Consider the following 25,052-nt stretch of genomic DNA (forward strand, 5'->3'; position numbering starts at 1 on the left):
CACAGAACCGTTTTTCACGTAGAAGATGCCACATCACACAAAATAGATCACATGAGCACGAAAACAACCACCAGAAACTGCCGCCGAGCATATAGCTGGCATACAACACGGAGTGCTCACCCAAGCCAGTATGCCAACTGCCCATAAATGGTGCCACTGTCTACGCAATATGGTGGCGCCCATGAAAAAAAAGCTCTATGCATACTTCAGTAAGGCTGCTTCCCAGTTAGTGGTCTGAGACATGTGGCAGTCTCACATGGACCTTTGTAATAAAGCTGATCAGCTCGCAGTGTTTCGTGAAGACAAAGGAGAAATAATGCAAGAAGATTTATCACCCGCAAAATTTTTGCTGCTTCACTGTAGATTTGCACCATTACGGGTTCTTCAGGCTTGTTTTTTTGCACCATGACCTAGCAATAAAATGTTGAACCACCAACTACCTCCAAGGTTTCACAGAAAGTGTTTGTGATTCTGCTTAATGAAGCACAATACTCCAGGAGTAGCAATACGATGGCCAGATAGCTCAACAATATTGGCGGGCACTTGCTCGCACTCACAATATTTCTTTATCAGGCATCCATTAACATTCAGTTCCCCCCTCCCACCCCCCTCGATCCTCAAACTTGCTGATACTCACTTATGCTGGCCAAATTGCTCACACATTATAATGAGCACACTCATTAGTGGGTATGTTGAACAATGGGTGGTTTACATCCATTGCACATGAATGTTCAAAGCTGGACGTTTCACCAGGAACCACAATGTAAATAAGTGACTAGCAATGCGACCTCTTTTCAACGAGCCACTACAAATCTTTATAATGTCAATGTCCTAAACTCAGAGTGCAACAAAAACAAATCTATCACAACTGGGCAAAGCAACGAGCTACAAGGTTGGAAATAAGTCATCAAACAACATCGCTTCGAAAAGTGTTCTTTAAACAAAAGCACGACAAGCTGTGGCAATTGGCAAATAAAGGAAAATAAAACTAAGAGCAAAAGGCAGTGTGCTAATTTAATTCAGGCAAGGAAAATATATTCTACTGTGTCCTGGAGTTCAGTTTCTAGCTTTGCCTTCTACTGTGTGCACCACACCATGACGCTCGCACTATTTGGAAAAGGCATAATGAGCTTAGGAGGCTGGATGTGCAATAGTTGCACGTTCTTCTACCACTGAACCTTCTACTTTTCCCTTCTCTCCCTCCCCAATTCCCTTCCCCATGCAGAGTAGCATGTCAGCGATGTCTATACGCTGGCTAAAATCTCTGCCTTTCATTAAAAGGTTCTTTCTCTCTCTCTCTCTTTTGCATGTTCTTAAAAATTTGAACAAAACCAAGCCTTGTTTCATTCACCTAACCACTGTAAACAAAATCCAGAGAAATGGTGGCTTGCTGTGTCAGGACAACATTATGTGCAGCCATAAACAAATGAAGTGGAGGCAGACTGAGGCAAGCAATGGAAGTGTTACCTCGTTATTGAACACGCATTGCAACCCATGTAATTAAATCTGTTGTAGCATATATCTCAGTAAAAAAAGCAACTGGTGATGATAGAATACCAGCTAAGGCTCTTAAATATAATATTGACCATCTCTGCATTCCTATACATCATATATTCAACCGTGCAATTGCATCTCGTTCAGATCTATCTATTCTAAGAACGCCTAAAGTAGTTCCCTTGTACAAAGCAGGAGATTCAAATCATCCAGAAAATTAGACTGATCTCAGTTTTAAGCTCTCTTAACACACTTTTCGAGAACCTCATTGCTTTCTGACTGAAGTGCTTTTTGAGTGAAAATAATACCATTGGCCCTCAGCAGCATGGTTTCATTCCAGCCAGATATACATCCACAGCTATTTTAACTGTTATCGCAAGCCATAAACTCCACATTTCATAATGGCAAAATATTAATAACAGTCTTTCAAAATATTAAAACGCCTTTGACATAGTTTCTAATAATATATTGTTACACAAGCTTGAAATCTGTAGGTTCAGGGTCAACTCGCTTGAGTTATTCTTGAGTTACTTATCCTTGTGCAAATAAAAAGTGGTAATTGACAATAACAAATCAGCACACAGTAACATAGCATACAGAGTTGTTCAAGGGTCCGTTCTGGGCCTCCTACTTTTTTTTTACTGTACATAAATGTTCTCCCGAGGTTGCTTATGCATTCTAAGGTACTAATGTATGCGAATGACATGGCCATAATATTCACTCCTGCAAGCCAACATAAAGAGCAAGTTGTTAGTAATCAGCAACTGGTTTACTCAAAACAAATTAACACTGCATTTAAAAAATTAAATACTGTTTTTTCGATTTACAGAAAACATTGACACTTCATCAATTAGACTCTACACAACAAGCCAATTGAACAAATTACTTTTTTCAAATACTTAGGCGTGATGTTTGAGCAACATCTGCACTAGGAAGAACAAATTCACAGTGTATGCAGAAAAGTGGTACATGGCTGCTATAGTACACTAATTAAAGTGAGCCAATGCTTTCCCCATTCTATGCTTCGGTCACTGTACTTTGCATTTTGTCATTCTCAGATTAGTTATTGCATAGAATCATGAGATGTAGCATATATGAAAACCACAACTGTAACTAAAACAGCGATCACTAAGTGTATTATGTGGTAACTGCATAAACGGCAATATTGAAGGGACTGACAACCAATTCTTAAAGACCTAGTTTTTTATGACGCAACGCGAAGCTCACCCTCAGTAGGGTTTACATCTGCATCGGTTACCTCCAAAAGTGCGTGGACATTTTTGTAAGCACAACTTTTCGTGCTGAGCAGCCACTAAAAAAGTAAGAGTCCCTCCTCCAGCAACGCTGAGAAGTGAGAGCGATGTCAATAGCCCGCCTCGCAATTCGTGAAAGCTGCCCATCGTTTCACTTTCACAGGAGTGAAACTGTGTTTAACCACCTACATTTTGACCTTTTCAACCACTTTTGAAAATAAAAAGCTAGTGCAATAAGTTTGCATTGTTGTAGAGACCTTTCTTATATTTGTACCGTGTTTTTCCCCCAAGTGCACGCCTACGTTGTGGCTGGCTAGCTTCTGTCATTGTTGTTCTGTCAACAGACGAGCCAATTCAACTCATTGAAAACAAAGGCAAAGGCAGGGCCACTTTTCTGCCCACTACAAACGAAGGCTTGTCTGCACATTGTAACTCAGGAAAAGCTTGTAATAAAAAGTAAACTGCATTTCAATACTAATAAAAAGACCAGGAACCACATACACTAGTAGAAGGTCATCTGGTGGACGTCTTATGCAGCTTCATGTTTTTGCCAAGCATGGGGCGCCAAAGGTCATTTTTTGCGACTTTTACTGATGAATTAAAAACATGAATGCGTGTTTAATGAGAAACACTTGGCTCATTTTAGCCACTACAATAGGGAATCATTCCATCAGTGGGGTTATCTCGATTCATGTTCTGAGCAGTTGTCTGTCCTTTAACACTATATTTCAGGAGCAACATATACTCTCAGTATCAGCACGTTAGAACTATGAGATTGCCCTCTTCATTAACAAAATAACAGGCACCAGTTTTCCTCTCTCTGTCACTCTTTTCACCATACAATCTCACAACACTAGACGTGCATCAAGTGGCAATTTTAATTTGCCTACATGCTACAAGTTATACGGAGACTGACTTCCATGGAATGAAAATTTGGAATAAGCTACCGGCGGAGATTCAGGAGTTGTAGGATCTCATGCCCTTGCTGTGTGCATGACAGCCTCCACCACTGCGCCGCTCTCTGCGCTTTCACGATTTCAGTGACGGTGTTATGGAGCCCTAATTGGATCAGTCTTTCATTGCTTGCCCATATAGGAAGTCCAGCGGCTACTCTGTAGACTGATTGCAGTTAAGTGTCGATCTTTGCAATGTCGATATTTCATAGTTTAAGGAAAGGACATGTGTATGCTATCCTGCAGACGAAGTAAGCCTGGATTAGCCTGCGTGCCTCTTTCTCTTGGAGTCCAAACTTGCGGCCAGTAATACGTCGCAGCAGCCCAATTATCTGCAGAGATGTGCTCGCCAGTCTCTTCATAGTTTCTTTGCACGAGTTCTTTTCCTCTAGGAAGAGCCCCAGTACTCTGATGATGGCGACCTGGGGTACTACTTCTTTATCGACTACTATATGCAGTGTAGTTTTGATTGCCTGCATTGTTTTGCCGGCAATAAACAGTTCTGGCTTGGTAGAGGAGCATTTGAGGCCGTTGCCGGCCACGTAGGCTTGTACCGTGTCGGCTGCTGTTTGCAATGCCTGTTTGACAGCCCCGGTATTGCCTTGCCTCGTCCAAATGGTAACATCGTCCGGATAGATGGCATGGCAGATGAGCGGAATTTTGTTAAGTTGTTGTTAAGCGTGAGTGGCCAGGTTGGTGGCACCACCTGGTGGCACAGAGTTCAACCAGACAAACACAGAGCTGTTATTGAAGTAACCCAAATATACTCTACTTCCCTGCTGGTGTAAATGTTCAGCAGTGGCGTAATCATGAACACGCTGCCTTTTTAAATGTTTTATCGAAAAGAACACTCGTGGAACATCAAAACGTGTCTATAAGTTATTGCAGTTAGACGAAGCATCACAAGGTGTCACTACCAGTATCTGGTAACTCTGTATTACCCAAAAACCATTGTATATACTGGAATACCAAATTTCTTATTACCCTCTCCTCCCTAAAGCCTCATAGTCCTGATGGTAGGTGGTCCTTTCTCATTCCGATCTTCATTCGTTCGGTTCTCCTTTGTGTGCGTTAAAAAACATATATTGCATCATTGCATTCTACCGGCAGTAACAAACGGGGCACAAACTTTGAGGTTATCAAAATGGTTGAGGAGAACTTCAGGACTACACAATCAGACATCACTTTGAATTAGAGAGCAGACGGGCATAGCTGATATTCTAGTTGGCATTATGAGAAAGAATTGGAGCACAGTGGGCCATGTTGTGTGTAGTCAGTTAGCCTGTGGTTTATTATAGTTACAGAATTGGCACCAAGAGAAGGGAAGTGCAGTCTAGGACAGTAATGAACTAGGTGATGCAATGAAATTAGGGAAATTGCAGGCAGAAGATGGTGTCAGCTAGCACAAGATGGTAGTGTAATCAGAGGTCACTGGCAGAGGCCTTTGTCCTGCAGTGGACCTAAGTAGGCTACATATAATGATGACAAAACAAGGAACTAAATGTCGGATACCAGTGCGCAAACACTGAGGCTGACCTGATAAGTGTCAAGTGTCTTCAGGTCACCTTGGATCTCCTTTTCAGTGCGGGGACAGGCGTAGAAGCTCACATCCTCCAGGTTTTTGTTGACATCCAAGAGATCCGTGAACGACCACATATCCTTCATGGCAAATTTGCGGAGGGTGAGCCTCTTCACAGAGTTGTTGGTTTCCAGTGCATTGAAGAGCAAGTCCGCGCACGCAGAGTCGTACTCAGAACTGCAGTAGACGTGTAGCTCGGCTAGGGTCCGTGTGCTGTCGAGAAAATTCCTCATTGCCGTCATTCCATCGCAGTAACTAGTGTCCACTTTCAGGCTGGTGACACTCTTATTGGCCTGTAGACCAGTCAGAGCTGCAGTCAAAACGTTTGTCCTTGCAGAAGGGATACGTTCCTGCAGCAGGAAAACATCTAGTGATGAATTTATGTCAGCATAAATTTCAAGCCTGTGCATGGTCTTGAAACTCTTTTGTCTTATGGATAATGAGGCAAAAATTGTCATCATCATTTTGATATAAAAGAGAATTTCACTGTATTACCAAATTATGTGGATCAACATTATCATATTTTTTTTTTCGTGTATGTTACCACACAGACAATGAACTAGCATTTGAGCAAGGAAAAAACTGCCGTTTTCGCAAAGGTTGCTGGAAATGTTTAAATTTAGAGCAATAATGATAAACCTGAATTTCATAGACACTTCAGGAAACCTGCTATATATTTATTTTTCTTTCTTGCTCTCTCTCTCTGACCCTCTCTTTATGCTGTAATTCCCACTGGGGATTTCAGCAGAGTTACAGAAGGTGATCATATAACGCACGGCACATTTTAGCGCTTCGAACTATGGCTGGAATACAAATATAAGTAGCATTAAATCATCTCTCAGCATCCCTAATCTAATTCATGCAAAATTTAAAGGAATGACATGCAAATTTTTGCCGTAAAATTGCTGGATATCATTTAAACATCTCTGACAGATTACAGCACTAAATGTGCACGTGAACTGATTATACTGGATCCCGTGCTCGTTGATGGATGGGCAAAATGGGTTTGAAAAACTGGGCGAGAATGTAAGACAAGTGAACGGTAAGCGCACAAATAATTTTTTGAGGCAGCTTTATAGTAAGGGTGTGCAAATGCTCGAAAATTCTGTTTTAAACTGAATAGTGAATGTTCAAATCCTTCTGATTCGCGAATCAAATATCTAATAATTGATATCGTGAATATACAATTTTTCGAATATCGATACTTTCAGCGAATGACCCAGCCTTGGTTGGTACCTTGATGCATGCAACAGTCCCACAGCGTGTGATATTTATCGGGACAAGGTTCAACCAAGTCGACCGGACCAATCTAAACGATTAACGCTACGCGAACAGAAGAAACAAAAACAGTGTGCATGGAAAGCACAAAGGCAATATGTGTGAACATCGAGCCGATTAGCCATCTGTAGGCATGCTGATAACATTGAATACGCGAATTCAGTGTTACGCAGATTTGCGCAATTTGGAGCTTTCTACCCACATGTGAGCACACAGACCAAATTGGCATGCATTCTCACTGATGTGACATCCGCAGGAAAATTAGCGACAAGCTTTCCGCAAGGGTTTGCAGCCCGTTGTCACATCAACCGGCAGCAAATTTTTGCTGTGCGAACTTGCTCTGGGCCTCCTGATTTGACAACTGTTAACCACAGCCGACCCGTGCAGCGCCAATGATCGCGCCAAATGTGCATTCCCTGCTTTTGTCTGTCGCACAGATTGGCCTTATTAAACTGACGATAACCCACAAATATAACCTGCCACAATGATGGCAAAACCCTCCTATTTTCTGGAAGGAAACTGGAATACTTTCTAAGCAATAGAAGATTGCCATTAAGCAAAGTATGGACCACTATTAAGCTAAAGACTCTTTGTTATTTAGGAGAACGCTATTTGTACGGCTTCAGAGGGAAAAAAGCACTTTATATTATTTGACAGACATTCTATCCATAAAACTATATTTTTGAGACATTCATATAAGAACTGAGTTGTTAACACTGCTGGCATACTGTGCATCTCGGTTCATAGGTACGTAAGTTACTGATAGCTAGCAACATTCATGTTAATTAAGTAATGTGACTAGCCTCTTAAGCATGTGCAGAACTGTGTTTGTTGCACAAAATTTGGAGGCATAAAAGTGTGTGTTAATTTTCATATATTCAATACTTGATTCAATATTTGGATTTTTTCTTTCTTGATACGATTCAATATTCGGTTAGAAATGTACTAGTCAGTATTCACACACCTATACTTTATAGTAAGATCACAGAGCATAACTATGATACACAGATAACGCGCAGAGCATTTGGCCAACTTCCATGAGATGCTTAGTATGCCGCCTTAGCTCTGTACTTACGCGCACGTTCAGGAGCGTCAGTTTTGTGAGGGTCTGCGTACTGGAAAGTGCCTGTTTGAAGTCCTCTAGTGCCTGCGGCATGATGTCCTCGGATGGCTCCAACATGTAGTAGTCTGGTGGCTCTGACATGAAGCTCCGTGGTGGCTCCGACATGAATTCCTGTGGTGGCTCCAACATAAACTCTTCTGGTGGCTTCGACATGAGGTCCTCTAATGGCTCCGGCGTAAATGAAATATTGAGTTTCTCCAGAGACAGCTCACGCAGCTGCATTTTCAGCAAGTCATTCACAGCGGTGAACAGAGATAATGTGGCCTTGTAGCTCAGGGACGCATGGTGCACCCGTAGGCAGGTCAGGGACTGGTTGTAACACAGGGCATCGCAGATGACCAGTGCTGACTTGCGTCTCAAATGAGGCTTGAGCTGCATGTGAAAGTGGCAAGTTAACGACATTGATCAAAAACCAGTGGAAAGATGTTTGTGGCATCTTTTTGCTCTGTCAAGCCAGTGAAACCTTCAAGATATTATTACACCCGCGGAAGACTTTCTGTGGCGTCAAAGGGTAAGCTATAGAGCCAAAGCGCACACAGGTAAAAGCACTCCTAAAAAGAAAGTCCCAAGTTTTCATTCAGTTTAATTTAAGCAAGGGAAGAGAACATACAAACACCTAATTTACAAACAGCAACATAACACAAGATACACCACTGAGTATAATATTTGATATATTTTTCTGCTTTTGCCTTGCATGTTCGAGCAAATGCAAAAACCATTGCACATGGAAGCTACACCGATTCCCCCCCGCCCACCCACCTATCCAGAACGTGTTTCAATAAACCAACATCACCGTCAAATGCTGTTGGAACAGTTGGCACAGCAACAAAGGTGCAGATGCTGCACCCCTGTAGCTTTCCTTTCATTTGCATATAAACTTTTCTGCAGGTATAGTACTCCAAATAAACCTGCCATGAAATGTCAAATAAAATACTAGAGACCTTTTTGGTTGGAAAAAAAATTGGAATAAAGTTTGAAAGGCCTACAGCTGAAGCCGGGATTGTTTGTACCTTTAAGATGCATGTCAAGAATTGGTAATGTTTGATTTACCATATGGGGTATATATTACAGTGCAGAGGCTATATTCTGATCCACTTCAGCAATACTATCGCCTTGGCCACACCTCCGCCAGCATCACATGCTGATTAGCTGTTTAGCAGAACTCGAAAATAAATAGTGCCATCTAATAGTTCCGACCTACATCAATTTGAAGTCACAGTGTTGTTGGGTGCTCCCGACATATATTGAGTAAACGAACAGACAGGCTATGCGAGGACGATGGCTCCGAGAAATTGCCACAGGAACGGGCATTGTCTATTCACCGATGACACCACCAACACCATATTTGAATACAAAGCACTGCATGAGCGGAGGCCTGTGTGCGGCGGTAAATCGTGCCCCCGCATCAGCCACGCGCTGCCTCTCAGAATCTTCCAATTAGCGAGGAAGTCACGCCACAATTTGCTCCATTTACAACGTGCTGCACAATACAGATTGTCTGCACCAGCCAATGTATCACAAAACGATAACACATAAATAGGTGCACTCAAATTACGCATTAGGGAGTATTGTAATTGCCGGTGAATTTTTTGTTAGTATTAACTTAATCTTAAAAATCACCCGGGGCATGTGGCACAATTGTACTTGAACAATATTGCTCTCAGTGACGGACATCATTTGCATGAGAAATCAAAATTGATCTTTCATTAACCCTTTCGCTGTCACTGACGTACCGGTACGTCATCGCGCTTCCCCCCCACGGTGTCACTGACGTACCGGTACGTTCTCTATCGTGCGTTCAAAATTTCGCGCCTGAGCGCAAAAACAGGCGCTCCTGGATTGTCCACGCCATCTGTTGTCTCTTTCTACAAGTTCGTATATTCGCTCCGACCTGTGTTAACCCATGTATTGAAGAGTACGGTGCGACTGCCACTCCCCACTTTCTCTTTGCTGCAGAGTGGCGCGGTGGCTCCGCGTTCGCTGGATCATGCGTCGCGCGCGTGTGGTTATGGGTTCAAGGGTTGTTCTGTAATCTCCGCTGGTTTGAAGGTTTTTATTTTTCTTCTGATGGTGTGCCTGCTACGGCGCGTCAAGTTCAGGCGCACGTGCCGTTGCCTCTCCAAAAAGGGTGACTCGATTGCTGCTTTCGCTCTCTCGCCGCACCCTCGCTTCCGACCTGCAGCAGTAAACGTAAAGCCCTTCGAACTTTGTTCAGCCTTTTTTCATCTCCCTCTGTCTTCTTGATCACGCAACGTCCCATTTCTCTCCGTTGCGCGGGCGACTGAAAGCGCATCCTCCCTGCGCGCGGTTACTTTCGGATGGCTCGGCGCGCGGGACCTTCGTCTGCTCATGGGAGCGGTGGCTGAATTCCGATTCAGAATACGAGCCGAGCTCGGATTCGGACTCGGACAAAGTCGCTTGAGACGAAGAGGGTTCCGCATCGTCAGATTCGGATGTTGAACAGATTTTATAGTCAGGCTGATGATGATGATGATGTTTACTAACAACAGCTGCAGAACACTGAAATGTGCATATTTGCATTGACTATGTTATTTGTATACCAATCATAATCAAAAATAAATTGCTATGTTCATTCCCTGTTATGCTCGTTCCCTGAAACCAAGCCGACACTGGGGGTGCGTCACGGCCAGAAACGTCCGACAGCGAAAGGGTTAATGAAAAAAATATTTCTAATTTACATTTAAGCTTATTAGTAGTACTTTACAACAGACATTGCAATTTACAAATTGTAGCCAGTGACTATGACACACACCTGGAATGAATTCTGTGGATGACATTAGTTTCGCGATATCCATTCCCAAAGTTTGCGACATAACACGTTGGTGTTCCAGTAACTTTCGAGATTCAATGCATAAAGATGTGATTAAAGGAGTAAGTGGAACAGCAGTGCATTTTTACATCTAGTTTGCGCTTATCTCAAAATCGGTTCGTTTAAAAATTAATTTTCATTACAGGTGAATACGCTTTGTGAAATCACTAGCTTCAATTCATGTATGTATTGTAATATGCATTCAAGAGTAATTAATTAAAAAGTCTATTAGCAAACTTTTGTTAATTAGTCAATCTTGCATTTGGATTTCCAGTGTAAGTAATGTCTACCTCTTCGAATAATCCAGCTAAATAAGTAAGTTTGTGCAATATGTCAGAGGTGATTTGTTTTTTCTGTTAACATTAAAACACCTGGTTTATGAACCAATAATTAACAAGTGAAATATCGCAAGTTATTTTGCCAAATGAACGAGAACAAAACAAGTAAATTCAATAGAACTAGATTTACACAGATGGCAGACTTGGTCACATAATATTGAACACAACTCATAATATGTCACTCAGGAAAATAAATTAACGTTATGCTCCCACTATGCATCAGGTTAGTAATGCAGATAGCAAGCTCCACCAAAAAGGAAGATATTGAGTTTTTGAATGCCAAGGTTGCGAGACAGCTCAGGGGTTAGCATGCCTGGCTCTAAGCTACACATTGCCCCACAAGCTTGAGTTCCACGCCCAGTGGCAGTGGTGGACAAATTCTTGAGCAAAACAGAAAGGGACAAACAATGTCAGTGTGCGCATAGAACAACTATTTGTCTGTAGAAGCATATGTGTTTGGGCTGGTTCATTCATGACTTGAGCAGAAGCAGCACAACATAACAGAATGTGAAAAAGGGACAGAAAAATGTCGGTGTATTGGAGAGTATAGACAAACAGCAAACTCAGATTTTGAGCTCTTGCAGCAAGGTTCATATAACTTTAATGGGTTGATGAAGACCCGTGGTGAAATGAGGGTAGTGCGATAAACATTGACGCAGATTTTTCTTAAAGGTTTTACTGTGTCCAGTCTTCTTTGTCCTTGTCTTAGTGCTCACCTCATTTCATCATGGCTCCAGATTCTCAATAGCTGATGCAGTGAAAGGCTTCTGCAACAGATGACCCAGCATTACTCAGCTATGCACATGTCTCAGCCTACTAACCTGACTAGGCTTTACGACACCCTGGGCAATGCCAGATATTTTTTCAAGCTGCTCCCGCTATGCTGGCTTCGCTCCATAAAGTGCACAGTGTTGCTGGATTATGCTTCCAGTGATAATGTGTTCAGATCCAGAGATTCTTAAAGGGACACTAAAGGCAAATACCAAGTCAACATGGACTCTTTAAATACCATTCCAGAAACCTCAAGGCACTTGTTTCGTGACAAGAAAAGACTTAGTTTACAAGAAAATTGCATCTGAAGGCTCTAAATACCTTTATAGCAATTCAAATCTCCCCCCACCCAACCGCGAAGTCGTGACGTTGCGTACCCCATCACCGCCCTTTGCTGCCCTCTGTGAGTAAAATGGTGCCTGACAGACGGCGGTACAGTTTTTTGTACAAAATGCAAATGCACAGCCATGGAGAAACCCGAGCCGAGACAGAGCGGTGGATTCGCCGCTGCAGCTGCTTTTGGTCAAATGGCGTGGGCCGTTCAGGCATCCTGCGACAACACATGGACGTGGAATTTTCTGCTACTTGCGGTTTGTGCGAGTTTCATGAGCCAGGAAAACCCGCGCAGCACTACACAATAGCAAAAATACAGAAACTCAAAGCACGGGCAATGCAGATTCGAGCGAAAATGAAACCTTTTGACCGCCTACATCATTGTCAGTCAGTTCTTTTTTTCTAAAAATGAAATAGAACTGGACAAGTAACATTTTCTTTCATCTTATAATGCAATGCAACAATCTTTGTATAACAAGTGGTTGAGTATCGGTGACAGAATTTAAATGTGGAGTGCTCCGTTATCATGCGAGTAATTGAATGTCCCAGGGGAGTCTCTAATTGTGTTCTGCATTTACCCCAATTTCCCCAATTACTAAGATTCTGTTCACGATAATATTGATTCCTTAGTGATTCTCAAGCACTAATCTAGCACTTTAGCTTGACTTAATATTTGCCTTTAGTGGCCCTTTAACACCCTCCACCATGCAGGAGGTCTGACTGGCACTATAGTCAGATGCTCCGCAGCCTCTGGAGGCCGATGGCCAAGAGACAATTGGCAGAGCCACGCTGGAAGTGATGGCCAATTAGTATGCCAGGGCAGCCAATTAATGCTCTGGTGATGGACTTTCGTTTGTCATTGTGCGAGGCTATACTCGGGAATCTGGGCCTTCTAGTTTACTGAAACCACTGACAGCATGAAACGGCACAAACTACACATGAAAGATACTTGGACAAGCGCCGACTATCGTAGTCAGCGCAGAAACAGAAACAGCTTGCTCCTGTTTGACTGCATCCTAGAAGAAATTTTGTCTGCATTTGATGGAGGAAAGCTTTACTAGACAGTTGGGAAGACCAAGTGAGGTGGGATACCCTGCGGATAATTTGGCCTTCTCGAGTGAAGGGATTCTGGAGGAATTTAAACGCTAAAGTAGTGGGAGAACACGAGCGATGAGTGTTAATGAAGGTCACGTGGTAAGCGTTCCTTATATACATGGCCTTTCACGCTGTTTGAAGTAGGTTGGAGCATGGTGCAGTATTAATGGTGTTTTTTTTCTAGTGAAGAACAAGTTGGGCAGGATTTGTGTTGCCATGCATATGAGGGCATATATATGTTTGTGCGCTGCCATTCTTGCCATCTGTAGTTTGGATGACGTGTGAGCCAAGGCTATGTGCTAAGGCCAACTTTCTTTCCTTTTTCAGCACTTTTGCGTCATACCAATCAATTTGATGTCTCTTATCTCTTGCATGTTGTGGAAAAGTGTCCGATGCAACTTGTTTCCTTTTACATCATTGGTATGCTACTTTAATGTGGTCCTGGACCACCCCTCAGGCTTGCTGAAAAAACATACATTGTGGATAGCATACATTGCTGTGAACATTTTGGCCAAGTTTTGCTGTCCTACGCAACATGTGGCGCTCACAAGTGGAGCCTTTCTCTCAAATGCTCACTTTTCAACAGAAGCCTACTGCTTATTCTCTTCTGGGCACTTTATGTCAAAATAGAGTGGGATTCCCATACACGGCTGCTTTTGGCCAATATCCGACGTCAATCAAGAAAGGTGTTTGGATCAGTGCACTTCTACTGTTACTGTGCATATTTATTGAGGAAGTTCAATAAGCAGGCTGAAATGAAAAAATGTTTTCAAATTTTGGTTATATTTACATACTTCCGGAAGAAGCCGACTATCATCTGCCCACGTATGCTCAGCTGCGGCCACCCACTTAGGAATTAAACTTTAGCCATCCTGCTTTTATTGATGTCGTAGCCGGCGGGTATCACTAATTTTGACTAGTTTTGAATGCTCAAATAACCTTGAAATGCTCAAAACTTAAGATTACACCCTATGCATGCTTGCCAGCACACGCTCACTCCTGGCCGCTCCTGGTCAAGTCAAGCAACCGAAAAATCGGGCGCCCGGAAAATCGGTCGTTGACTGTACATACAACTGCAAAGTTCCCTGGCGTCGCGTACAGTATTCTACGTAAGAACCAAAATAAGGTATCTGTCTATTACTAAGGATTGACATCACTTAGTGCCGCCCACATGCCACTTATTTCTCAATGCTTGATTTGTGATCAGGCTAGTACCATACTTATGCACCCTGAGGACAAAGAGAAGACCATATTTATGACAGCAGATGGCTTAATTGAAATTATTATGCTCTTTGCCCTTCTTGTAATGCTCCCTCCATTTTCCAAAGGTTTATTGATGCAATCCTAAGTGGTCTAAACTGGCAGACCTTCTTGAGCTGGATATTATCAACTCTTAGTTTCTTGTGCTCCACTATGGCCCGAAACCTTGAAACCCTAAAAAGAAAATAGTAAAAGAACATTGGAACGCCCGGATACAATAGTTTTTCTATAGCCACTTCCAGTTTCGTTTCCTATCTAGGAGCTTAATTTGTCACGACTTCGAGATGCAGAAGGTGGTCATATGGGAGCAGGACATTGCAACGTTTTGGCACTCCTTCCAGCTAGCTTGATTGCCTCCTATGCTGCTACTCATAGCAAGCAGGCCGGCTTATGCTAAATATACTGGGAACAGCATGCCCTAATCATAACATACAAGGAACTAAAATGTGAGTGAAAATTTGGAATTTTTTATCTTGCATTACTATACTGCAGTGGTTCTTCAACATGCCAGCTATGTGTTATGAGTGATATCAATAGTTCAGTCATTATCAAAATATCAATACTACAAGAACCATCAATAGTACCATCAAGAGCATACTGCCTGTGGTACTATCGATAATACCATTTATAGTACTGACGATAGTGCATTATCAGTAATGTTGAGCCATGTAATGTAGTGTATTTAAAAATTTCAACATAAACTTGGCAACATTTCCCTTTTCCAAATAGCACGAACTCAGTTTAACTAATGGCAAGTTATCGCAAAGTTCCTGGTAATACCACTAGCCAAGAAGTGCGACACTATCAATGGCACTGTCAACAGCAAACTACCACACTACTATTGATAGTTCTGTCAATAGTACTACTATAGTTCTTGTTACATTGCAGACAGTTTCATAGCAAAACATTATATAAACAGGGATAAAGTACATCAGAAAGTACATCAGAAAGAACCCTCCTTACATAACTTCTATGCCACAGTGTGCCCCTCCTTCTGTCGTCCCCTTTCTTAATATTGGATAGCTAAACATTTTAATACTATTGATAGTAATACTACTGATAGTATTTTTATGATCTTGAAACAAACAGCTGATACTACCGATAGTCAAATCATCAACAGTTTTGCATTATTAGTTTAGTCTTATCCAAATGAAAGCAGATGAAATGACATGACATATGAAATGACAGCACCTGCCAGCACTCCCCTTCTCAGTTGGCTGCAGTCATACAAACTGTTAGCTAAGTGTGCAATAAATTTTCACCACTCCCTTCACTATACTCCATTTCATACTTAGCGCACAATGCCGTGCAAGCTATGCAAGAAATTTGGGCTTTCGGTCATCAAGATATATCACTGTGCCCATTTCTTGGTCAAGCAAGAAATGAAAGCACGCAGGGGAGGTACTTTATGATGCGGCATGACCTCCCGCTTACACTAGTCGCATGAGAATGCATATGAGGCTGCCACGATGGGCTCGAAATAAAAAACCCCAAAAGGAAACTAACGAAAGTTAAATAATCTAAAACAGCGTATTACAGTCATATCACATCATTTGTTGCTTTTTAAGAAACATTTTTTTTAATACTGAATCAAAACAAACAACAGTTTATTTTGACTTTTAGAACAATTTTTACAACAAAGTGACCTGTATAACAAAGGATTTTGGAGGTCCAAAGCACTTAGTTATAAAGGCGCTCAAGTGTAATTGCAATGTAGATTAAATTACATGTAACTCAACACAGAAGATAACTTGCAGCAGATGGAAGCCAAAGCCTCATCTTCATTACATGTGTGGTACTTTACCAGGCTACGACAGTGTCATCTTTCCATACACTTTCTTGGGTAGTTGTGTACGTTTACAAGATTGGCCTTGATAGTGTTAAATAGAATAGCTCATGGCCAAGGCAATAGATGTGGGACACCCTCTTAACTGCAGTCATCAGGCAATATGCGAGCTTAAGAGCGGGAAAGTGGCCAATGAACCCTTATATGTTGCCTCGTGGCATCAAGACTGACAAATCGAGGCACAGCAGAACAGCTACAGTACTGCAAGGTGTTATCACGAAACAAGCAGAAGTGTTACACATTGGAAATTTCTATGAAGACAAAACTTTGTAATTACCTCAACAGCTTCTATGCAGTGGTGGTTCCGCAGCAGGCAATAGAGGAAGATAACACCTTCCTCTGCAGGCACATCCTCAAAATCTTTCACACTGCTGCCAATGCCCATCGCCTGGCACAGAAAGAGCCTGCCGGGCGTGACCTCCTTCACTTCGGCATTCAATTTGTTCAACAGTGCATTCACGCAGGGGAGGTACTTTATGATGCGGCATGGCCTCCCGCTCGTAACTGTGCAATGTCTTGCCAACTCAGGCGCCAACCTGCGAAAACTTTAGTGCAGGGCCATTAGGTGTACTCTAGTTGCCAGAGTCGACATAGAAATCAGAAGCGCTGTCACTGAACACTTTAAACATGTGCATTGCTGCCTACTAAACATGCAAATGCAGATCACGTGCGAATTACTTGCAGATGGTGGTAATGAAACCCTTCAGTCACCATGACGGCTATGGCATTGACCTGCCGAGTACATCATGAGTTCAGTGCCAGTGGCAGCATTTCAGTAGGGGTGAAATGCAAAAAAAGCTTGTGTACTAAGCTTTTGGTGCGTGTTAAAGAACCCCAGCTTGTAAACATTTATCTGGAGCCCTCTGCCAGATAGTCCTTCTTAACCCGGTAAACCGGTGTACGGTTTTGGGACAGTTAATCTTTGTCAGTTAATCTTAATTATGCCACCTTTCTACACACCTGTGCAGTGCATTGACATAGTTTCAGCTGACATTTGCAGCTACAGTACCAGCGATGCGTGAGCTACACTTTAGAGTGTTCCTTTTGACAATGGGTCACACAGTACGTCCATCTGCAGAAAATGCCACCTCAGAATGGTGCGAGAAATTGCCCATGGCTACTAGCCTGATGCCATCACGTCAAACATTCAATTAGCCCCACACCTAAGATGTGCGCTGCTTTATTGTATCCTATACTTAATACTGTTTAAGCGCAGTGTTTACAACAACCACAGAGGGACAGGAACGAGACAGTGTATTCTATACTTCATACTGTTTAAGCGTAGTGTTTACAAAAACGACAGAGGGACAGGAACGGCACAGGCGCTAACTTCCGACTAACGTTTAATACAAGATTTCGTGAATTTATACATAAAAACAGACAAAAAAACCAGAAAGGACAAGAATGAACATAAGTAATTGTTTGATCGTACTGCTTAACATGTGTGCGTCACTAAGCAATTGTCACCAACGGCCCTCAAGAAATTTATTTCTTTGGCAGATAACAAAAGAAGGTGAGCTGTTGCACTCGTAAGCATCACTACTCATTACTGCAGCTTTCACGATCTTGCGCGTGCACCAATCTGCCTCCAAACAAGACTTCAGTGTTTTCAAGATATGGCTTGCACTTACAGTCCTGGCCCCTAGCGCTGGCGGCTAGGGGCCAGGAACTGCTGGACCCATATGGGACCTGAGAAGAAGGTTCCACCCCATCTGGTGCCAGCGCGCACCAACCGTCACTAAGGGCTCACTACAAAAGTTGTTTCTCTCTCTCTCTCTCTCTCTCAGCAGTGTAATGCCAACTATCCCTGTCCTCCCTTTTTCACGTTCCTGTCATGCTCCCTTGACCGCTCGTTTAGGCATCGTTTCGCCTGCCCTGCGTATCTTTTGCCACACGACAGTAGTATCCGATAGACAACACCTTCGGCACATGTGACGAATTCTTGTACTTTACTTTGTACTCCTTCTTTTGGCTTTTCACTGGCGATGTCATACTGCACAACTTGGTTAATTTGACCGTGGCTGACATGATGACTTTCACACCTGCATTTCCCCCCCAATCTTCTTGAGACAATGTGACGTCGTGTCACACCTGGCAAAAAAGTGTAGCGCAATTCCTACAGCATGGTTTTAACCTGCTTGAAGCTTATGACCCCTTTGCCACAAAACACTCGGAGCAAGTGACTAATGTCCTGAATGACCACACCACAGAATGCTCGTACGCCTTTTCCATGGATGTTAAGCATTTGTACTACTCTCTGCCTCAAAACTAGCTCTTGAAATGTGTCGGCGACAATATCTTTCAGCACAGGCCAATGGCTTTTTAAGACAAATGTAAGGTGACCCCACGCCGGTTTCTTGATTTACTGTCCTTGTACATGATGTCCACCTATGTGCAATTGGATGGTCAAGTGTTACGGAATAAAACAGGAGTGTGCATAGGTTCACGTATAGCGCCAGTGCTCAACCATCTCTATTTGGCCTCTCTTGACAGAAAGCTAAATGAACAACTGTCCTGTTCCAAGGTCATAAGAATTTTCAGGTTTGTGGATGATTTCCTTGTGTTGATTAGAAGTGACAAAAAGCAGTTCGACAATGATGTGGTGAACATTGTCCGCACATTTTAAAGGTGCCTCCAGCCTTTGCAAATCACACACGAGGTGCCTGAAAACGACATGCTCAGGTTTCTTGACCTAAAGCTAGTTTTTCCCCCAAGTCATGTCTGCTGGACATATGAGCCATGGAGCAAGAAATCCCTGTTGCCGTTTCTGTCGGCTCACACAAAGCTGGTAAAAAGGGGAATCGCTCAGATGTGTCTGCATAATGCACTTAAGAAGTCATGCATGCATCGTGTAAATGAAAGCTTCGAAATACAAATACAGCACCTAGATTCAGCAGGTTATCCTAAACACTTGACAGTTGCGGTGGCTGAGGCTCTTCTGCGCAAGACGAAGCAAGTACACGTGACTGATCAGGTGCACGGAAATGAAAAGTCTGATGGAAAGAAGGTGGCCATCATTCCATATCTACACACGAAGTCACATCGTCTCAAGATTGGGGATATGCAGGTGTGAAAGCCATCATGTCAGCCCCGGACAAATTAACCAAGTTGTGCAATATGACATCGCTGGTGAAAAGCCAAAAGAAGGGCCGCAAAGTAAAGCACAAGGAAGAATTCATCACATGTGCCGAAGGTGTTATCTATCGGATACCATTGTCGTGTGGCAAAATATACGTAGGACAGACGGAACGATGCCTAAACAAGCGGTTAAAGGAGCACGACAAGAACGTGAAAAAAGGAGGAGAGGGATACTTGGCGTTACACTTTTGAGACTGTAAGTGCGAGCCATATCTTGACAACACTGCAGTCTGGTTCAGAGACAAGGATTGGTGCACGCGCAAGATTGTGGAAGCTGCATTAATGAGTAGCGACGTTTATGAGTGCGTCAGCTCACCGTCTCTTTTGTTATCTGCCAAAGAAATTAATTTTCTTGAGGGCAGTTGGTGACAATTGCTTAGTAATGCACACATGTTTGACGGTATGATCAAACAATTAGTTATGTTCTTTCCTGTCTTTTGTTTCTTTTTGTCTGTTTTTCTGCATGTATTTATGACATCTTGCATCAAACTTGAGCTGGAAGTTGGTACCTGTCCTGTTCGTGTCCCTTTGTGGCTTTTGTGAACTCTGCATTTAAACAGTATCAAGTACTGATTACCAACTAGCCTGAACTGATGCTTTGCTCCGTATTCCATAGACCTTGCTAAAAACATGAATTCCACGAGCAATTACCTTGACAGAAGATGAACCTGCTTCTTCTCAGTCATTGTTCTCCTGAAACAAAAAATAAGGGATGTCAACATGCAAACAGAAATTATTCAACTGCAAGCGCATCATGAGGGCTAATCTGCCAATATGCAAGCTTGGCACACAGAGAGGATACAACACTTTCCAAATGGAAAATGCCAAGACACCACTGCACAACTCAAAACAAGCTGTGTTGCTATGCTATGTGCCATTGCTCCCGTAGGATTTCTCCAAGCATTACGACAAATTGAGATGGCTGATGGCTTTTTGCAGGCTATCATCTTGTACGCGTAGTGTTGGAGATTACATAATGCCAGTTTTGGAGACAGCACAGCTGAAAGGGTGATGTGAGAAGCAGCACAGAGTGTTGCATTTGAGACAAGCATATGCCTGCAGGTGTTCCTTATCATGCAAATGTTGAGAGGGAGCGCTCACGGTCATCCAATGTGTTGTCATGTTATCAGTCATGTGACAACTCATTCGCGTGGCATATTTACATGCTCGCCGGCTGTGCATGCACCGAGAGATAGCGTGCGCTTATATGCTGCTAGCGTGTGTCTCGGTAATAAAGTGCCTTCTAACCCGTGCCTGGTGTCAAGCTACAAGTGGTGATGAGGATGGGATTCGCACCAGGTTTCTAGGATGCCCACCATAACCAGGCTAAACTGCAGCATCGCGACCACTGTTGGGAAGCTACTGGAGTTCCAACCAGATGACGGCAAATTTGAGGTGTACCTGGAGTGGTTCAAGACGTTCATTGTGGCCGATGACACAGCAGAAGGCAAAAAGCTCCTGGTGTTCTTAACGGCTATAGGTGAGAAGGCATACATCATGCTGCAGAGCTTGCTGCTTCCACAGCACAAGCGTTGTCATTCACAGAAGTTGTAGACATTCTCAAGAAGCATTACGCCCCCAAGCACTCCCAGCTCAAGAAACGGTATCGCTTTCACAAGCGAAAGCAAGAGCCGCATGAGACTGTTGCAGATTTCATAGTCGAATTGAAGAAACTTACTGCAACATGCAAATTCGGCACCTTTTTGACCGAAGCTGTGGAGGACTGGCTCATTGCTGGGCTATGTACCAAGGGAGTATGGTGCAAGCTGTTGGCAATGCTAGATGACGAAGTGACATGGGAACGCACGTGCAGCATAGCCATAGCCATGGAAGTGGCGAGGAAAGACACAAAAGAAATGTTGCAACCAAATGCAAAAGATGTGCCTTCGGAAACTGAAGACATCCACTGGCAACAGAAAGTCACGCAACAGAGCAAAGCACTGAGAAAAGCGCCGGCCCCATCTAGCTTCGCAAAAGCACAGTGGTCAGCAAAAGAAGAAATGAAAAGAATGTGTCATCGATGCAGATGACAGTGTTCACCCGTGAGTTGCCAATTTCTGAACAGTACCATTTATAAATGTATGAGAAAGGGACATTTTGCCAAAGTGTGCAAAACTAAGCTTGTCCACAACAAAGAGTCTGACAACAAACTACTCACTCTGTGTCATAAAAACCACCAGCAAGGCATGCCCACCATTTTAATAGAGGTTCTGATAAATTATAAAGTGATGCCTATGGAACTTATTACGGGCACAGCAGTGTCAATAATGTCAGAAATAAAGTGTGCTAAACACTTTCCAAATGCCTCTTGCAGACACGCAAATGTCAAATAAGCCACATACAATAGCATGTCAGTCCCTACTGTAGGCATCGTGGATGTGGAGGTGCAGAAGGTAGGTGCTTAGAACTGCCCCTGGTCATAGTGAAAGAAGCAGAGGGTGCAAGAATGCCCATCTTGTTTGGCCATGATTGGCTTTCTAAAATCAAAGCAAACTGCCCTCAAGTCTTGCTGGTAAAGGCTTTGAATAAGGAGACATCACTTGCTGAGAAATCTTCCGAAGTGTTTGGCACAGAAACTACATGGCACTGGTCAGATGAATGTGATGAGGCATTCGGCAGATGAAAAAAAAAACGTTGACTGATAAGAGTGTGCTGCAACTGTATGATATGAAAAAAGAAATTTGGATCATGCCTGAGGCATCCGATTATTGGTTAGGTGTAGTGCTATCGCACACGGTGCAAAGTAAGGAAAGCCAGTTGCTTCTGCTTAATGGTCGCCGTTTGTGTCTAAACGTAATTACCGGCAAATTGCAAAAGAAGCGCCTAGTATTGTGTTTGCTGCAAAATTTCACAAGTACCTCTGTGGATGAGCATTTCATATATCAACCTATCACCAGCCTTTGACAATTTTGTTTGATGCTTAACGGCAGAGCAGTTCAGTGGCCACTGCGAGAGTGCATTGCTGGTTGACATTTTTGGCCGACTGCAGCCATAGAATCAAACACAAGCCAGGTTCAGCTATCCAGCATGCAGACGCATTGTCTCGCTTACCACTACCCAACACAGGCAACAACTGTGAGGAAATCCTTTACCATTCAGCCATAAATGACTTGCCATTGACAAAAAAGGATGTCAGCTGGGAAATGGGATGCACCAAGTTGCTGAGGGCTGTGCATGACACAATTTGGTATGGATGGCCCAAAGCAGTGTCGGAGGAGCCAAAGCTATTCTGGGTTTGACAGTTGGACCTCAGTGTAAACGACTAGTGCGGTATATGGAAAAACAGAGGTGTAGTACCAGATTCATTGCAAAATGGTCTTCTGGAACTGCTGCATGAACAGCACTTCGGAATAACCCAAATGAAAGAGTTAGCATGATCAATAGTCAAGTGGCCTGGAATGGACAAGGCCCTCGAAAACATTGTGCACAAATGCGAAAGATGCCAGACTGTTCTCCCTGCAGCACAACCCATACCTTGGTTGTCGTGGAAAGTATGTCAAAAACCATGGGCAGGAGCACATTTAGATTTTGCCAGAGAAAAAGAGAAGAAATTTCTTGTCACTATCAACTTGCATTCCAAATAGTTGGAAATTAAGATTATAGATGTAATAACTGCCTCAAAGATGGTTGAAGTCATGCATTCTTGATTCGCGGCACGTGGCCTTCCTCTGGAGGCAGGGATAGACAATGGGTCGCAGTTTTGAGCCGCTGAGTTTAAAGACTTCCTTCAAGTTAATGGTATAAAGCACACACCAATACCACCGTACCAGCCACAGTCTAACGATGCTGCGGAGTGCACAGTTCAGACAAATAAAAAAGTACTGCTCAAGCAGGTGCTAGATGATGCAGAAAATGGCACCAATTAAATGCATCAAGACAGAATAGATAACTTCGTATTCTGTTATTGGACAACGCCTCCCACCTTCACATGAAAAACACCTGCTGAATTATTTTTACGAAGGAAGCTGCTCTTGTTGCTTCTGCACCCAGATGTAATGAGCACTAATACTGGAAAACTAATATGTCTGCTTATAAGTGTAGAGGTCCGCTGCAAGCGTTTTTTGCTTGCGATTGTGTACTGGTGCATTCTATGCAGGGAGAAGTTATGAAGTGGTTTCTAGCGGAAATGACACATGTAAAGTCATCTTCAGCATATCTAGTGTATGTGCGAAACACGGTGTGGTTCATGCACGCGGATCACCTGTGACCATCGAACATCGAGCCAACGGTACGACGTAACCCACTGGCTGAAGTGGAACTGCCACGTACATCTGACGTCACCAATACTACACAGATGATAGACCAAAGCCTGGAGCCACCGTTGCCAGCAACACTTCACTGCGTCCTGACAATCATGAGCAGCTGGTACCCTTACGAAGGAGCACAAGGAAACGGTGCCCACCTGATCACCCATCTTATGATCATCTCTAAAATTATGCATAAAGGAAGTGCTGTGACGTCATCAGCTATGCGATAAGTCAACCACATGGCATAGTTGTGTGCTCGCAAACTACTGCTGGCTATGCATGCACTGAAAGATAGCATACGCATATACCCAAGCAAAATTTTCCAATTGCCAATCACAGGGTGGTGGTGCTTGGCAGGTTGCTGGGAACCAATCATGACAGCATGAAGAGCTTGGGCCCTAAAAAGGCTGACCTATGCTGCTGACCTTATTGGCGCTGGCTTGGCCATGGATGCTGGCACGGATGAGTAGGGCTGCATAATAACGAGCGCAAAAGCTTCGGCTGGCCAGAAATGTCAGCTTGATGCTGGCCCGATGCTGCTGACTGATCATACAGGATGGCCCTGCCTACCAGCACCGATTTATTTTCTCCTCTTCTAGGTGGTGGTAGTTGAAAACGCACTTATTTCTGCTACAATCAAGCATGTGCGTCACAGCGCTTAGGGTGCAGGGGTTGGGGTGCGAAAGAATAGAGAGAAGCAGGTCGCCTCAACCATCGGTCGGTCGAGTCAGTGGCCGTTGGGTCAGGCAGCATTCACAGAGAAGGAACTGGCAAGAGGCGGTTACATAGATGGCGACTGATTCTTTTCCCTTCTGTTTAGCTTATTTTCTCCTCTTCTGTCCCCCCACTTCAGGTGTGATGGGAAAGAGCAATAAGGAGGTAAGAGGGCTGGACCGGGGTAGCGTTTGGCAGGAAGAAGCATTCAGCGGCTGCTTGATCGGCGCAGCTTCACACGGTTTTTATGATGCTGCGCTTCTTGTTTGCGGGAAATTAACATTTCCAGCCTGTGGATTTTCAGCTCCCACGGACCTCCACATTTACACATAAGTTGCACGTCTTATTTACGCTATTAGAGCTTATATTTTGTCGAGTTGATTTGGAGCGAGTGCGTGCAAGTATAGTTGAGGCTGCATTTCTTTGTTTCAAGAGCTCATCTACACTTTTCAATCTGTTGAAATCAATATGTTAACAGCGTGGCATAAATTCAATGCCTTGTGGTCTCTGTAGCTTCACTCAATGTGCAAGAGTTCGCATGCCAAAGCTTGCCATGCAAGGGGATTAAGAGACAGTGGGTGCATTATGATATGCACGTAGCACCACAATGTGTGCATGGAGTGCCTTTTGCGTGCTATATATGCCTTGCACATGATGTGCGTGTGTTGCAGTCGTGGTGATGTGCTTAAGATAATTCGAAGAAAGGTGAATTTTGCCCCGCTCGTGCCAGATTTTTGCAACGCTTATTTTGAGGCTAAATAGTGTGAGACTCCATGTGCATGCCCTATGCGTATTTAGTG

At 43.4% G+C, this 25,052-nt stretch overlaps 1 protein-coding gene across 3 annotated transcripts in view; it reads right to left on the reverse strand.

The window, feature by feature from the left end:
• The window catches only part of LOC126537879 (uncharacterized), a 59,231-nt gene that overhangs the window by 24,928 nt on the left and 9,251 nt on the right, over positions 1–25,052 (reverse strand). For all 3 annotated transcript variants that reach the window (XM_072287937.1, XM_055074506.2, XM_055074505.2), the window contains 4 exons: positions 19,943–19,984; positions 16,431–16,698; positions 7,633–8,052; positions 5,237–5,629 (listed from right to left, as the gene is read on the reverse strand). In XM_072287937.1, coding sequence (XP_072144038.1) covers positions 5,237–5,629; positions 7,633–8,052; positions 16,431–16,698; positions 19,943–19,977 — 1,116 coding nt within the window. In that variant the 5' untranslated portion in view covers positions 19,978–19,984. The remainder of the gene's footprint in view (positions 1–5,236; positions 5,630–7,632; positions 8,053–16,430; positions 16,699–19,942; positions 19,985–25,052) is intronic.

The sequence above is a fragment of the Dermacentor andersoni genome, chromosome 4 (assembly GCF_023375885.2).
Source record: "Dermacentor andersoni chromosome 4, qqDerAnde1_hic_scaffold, whole genome shotgun sequence".
Lineage (NCBI taxonomy): Eukaryota > Metazoa > Arthropoda > Arachnida > Ixodida > Ixodidae > Dermacentor > Dermacentor andersoni.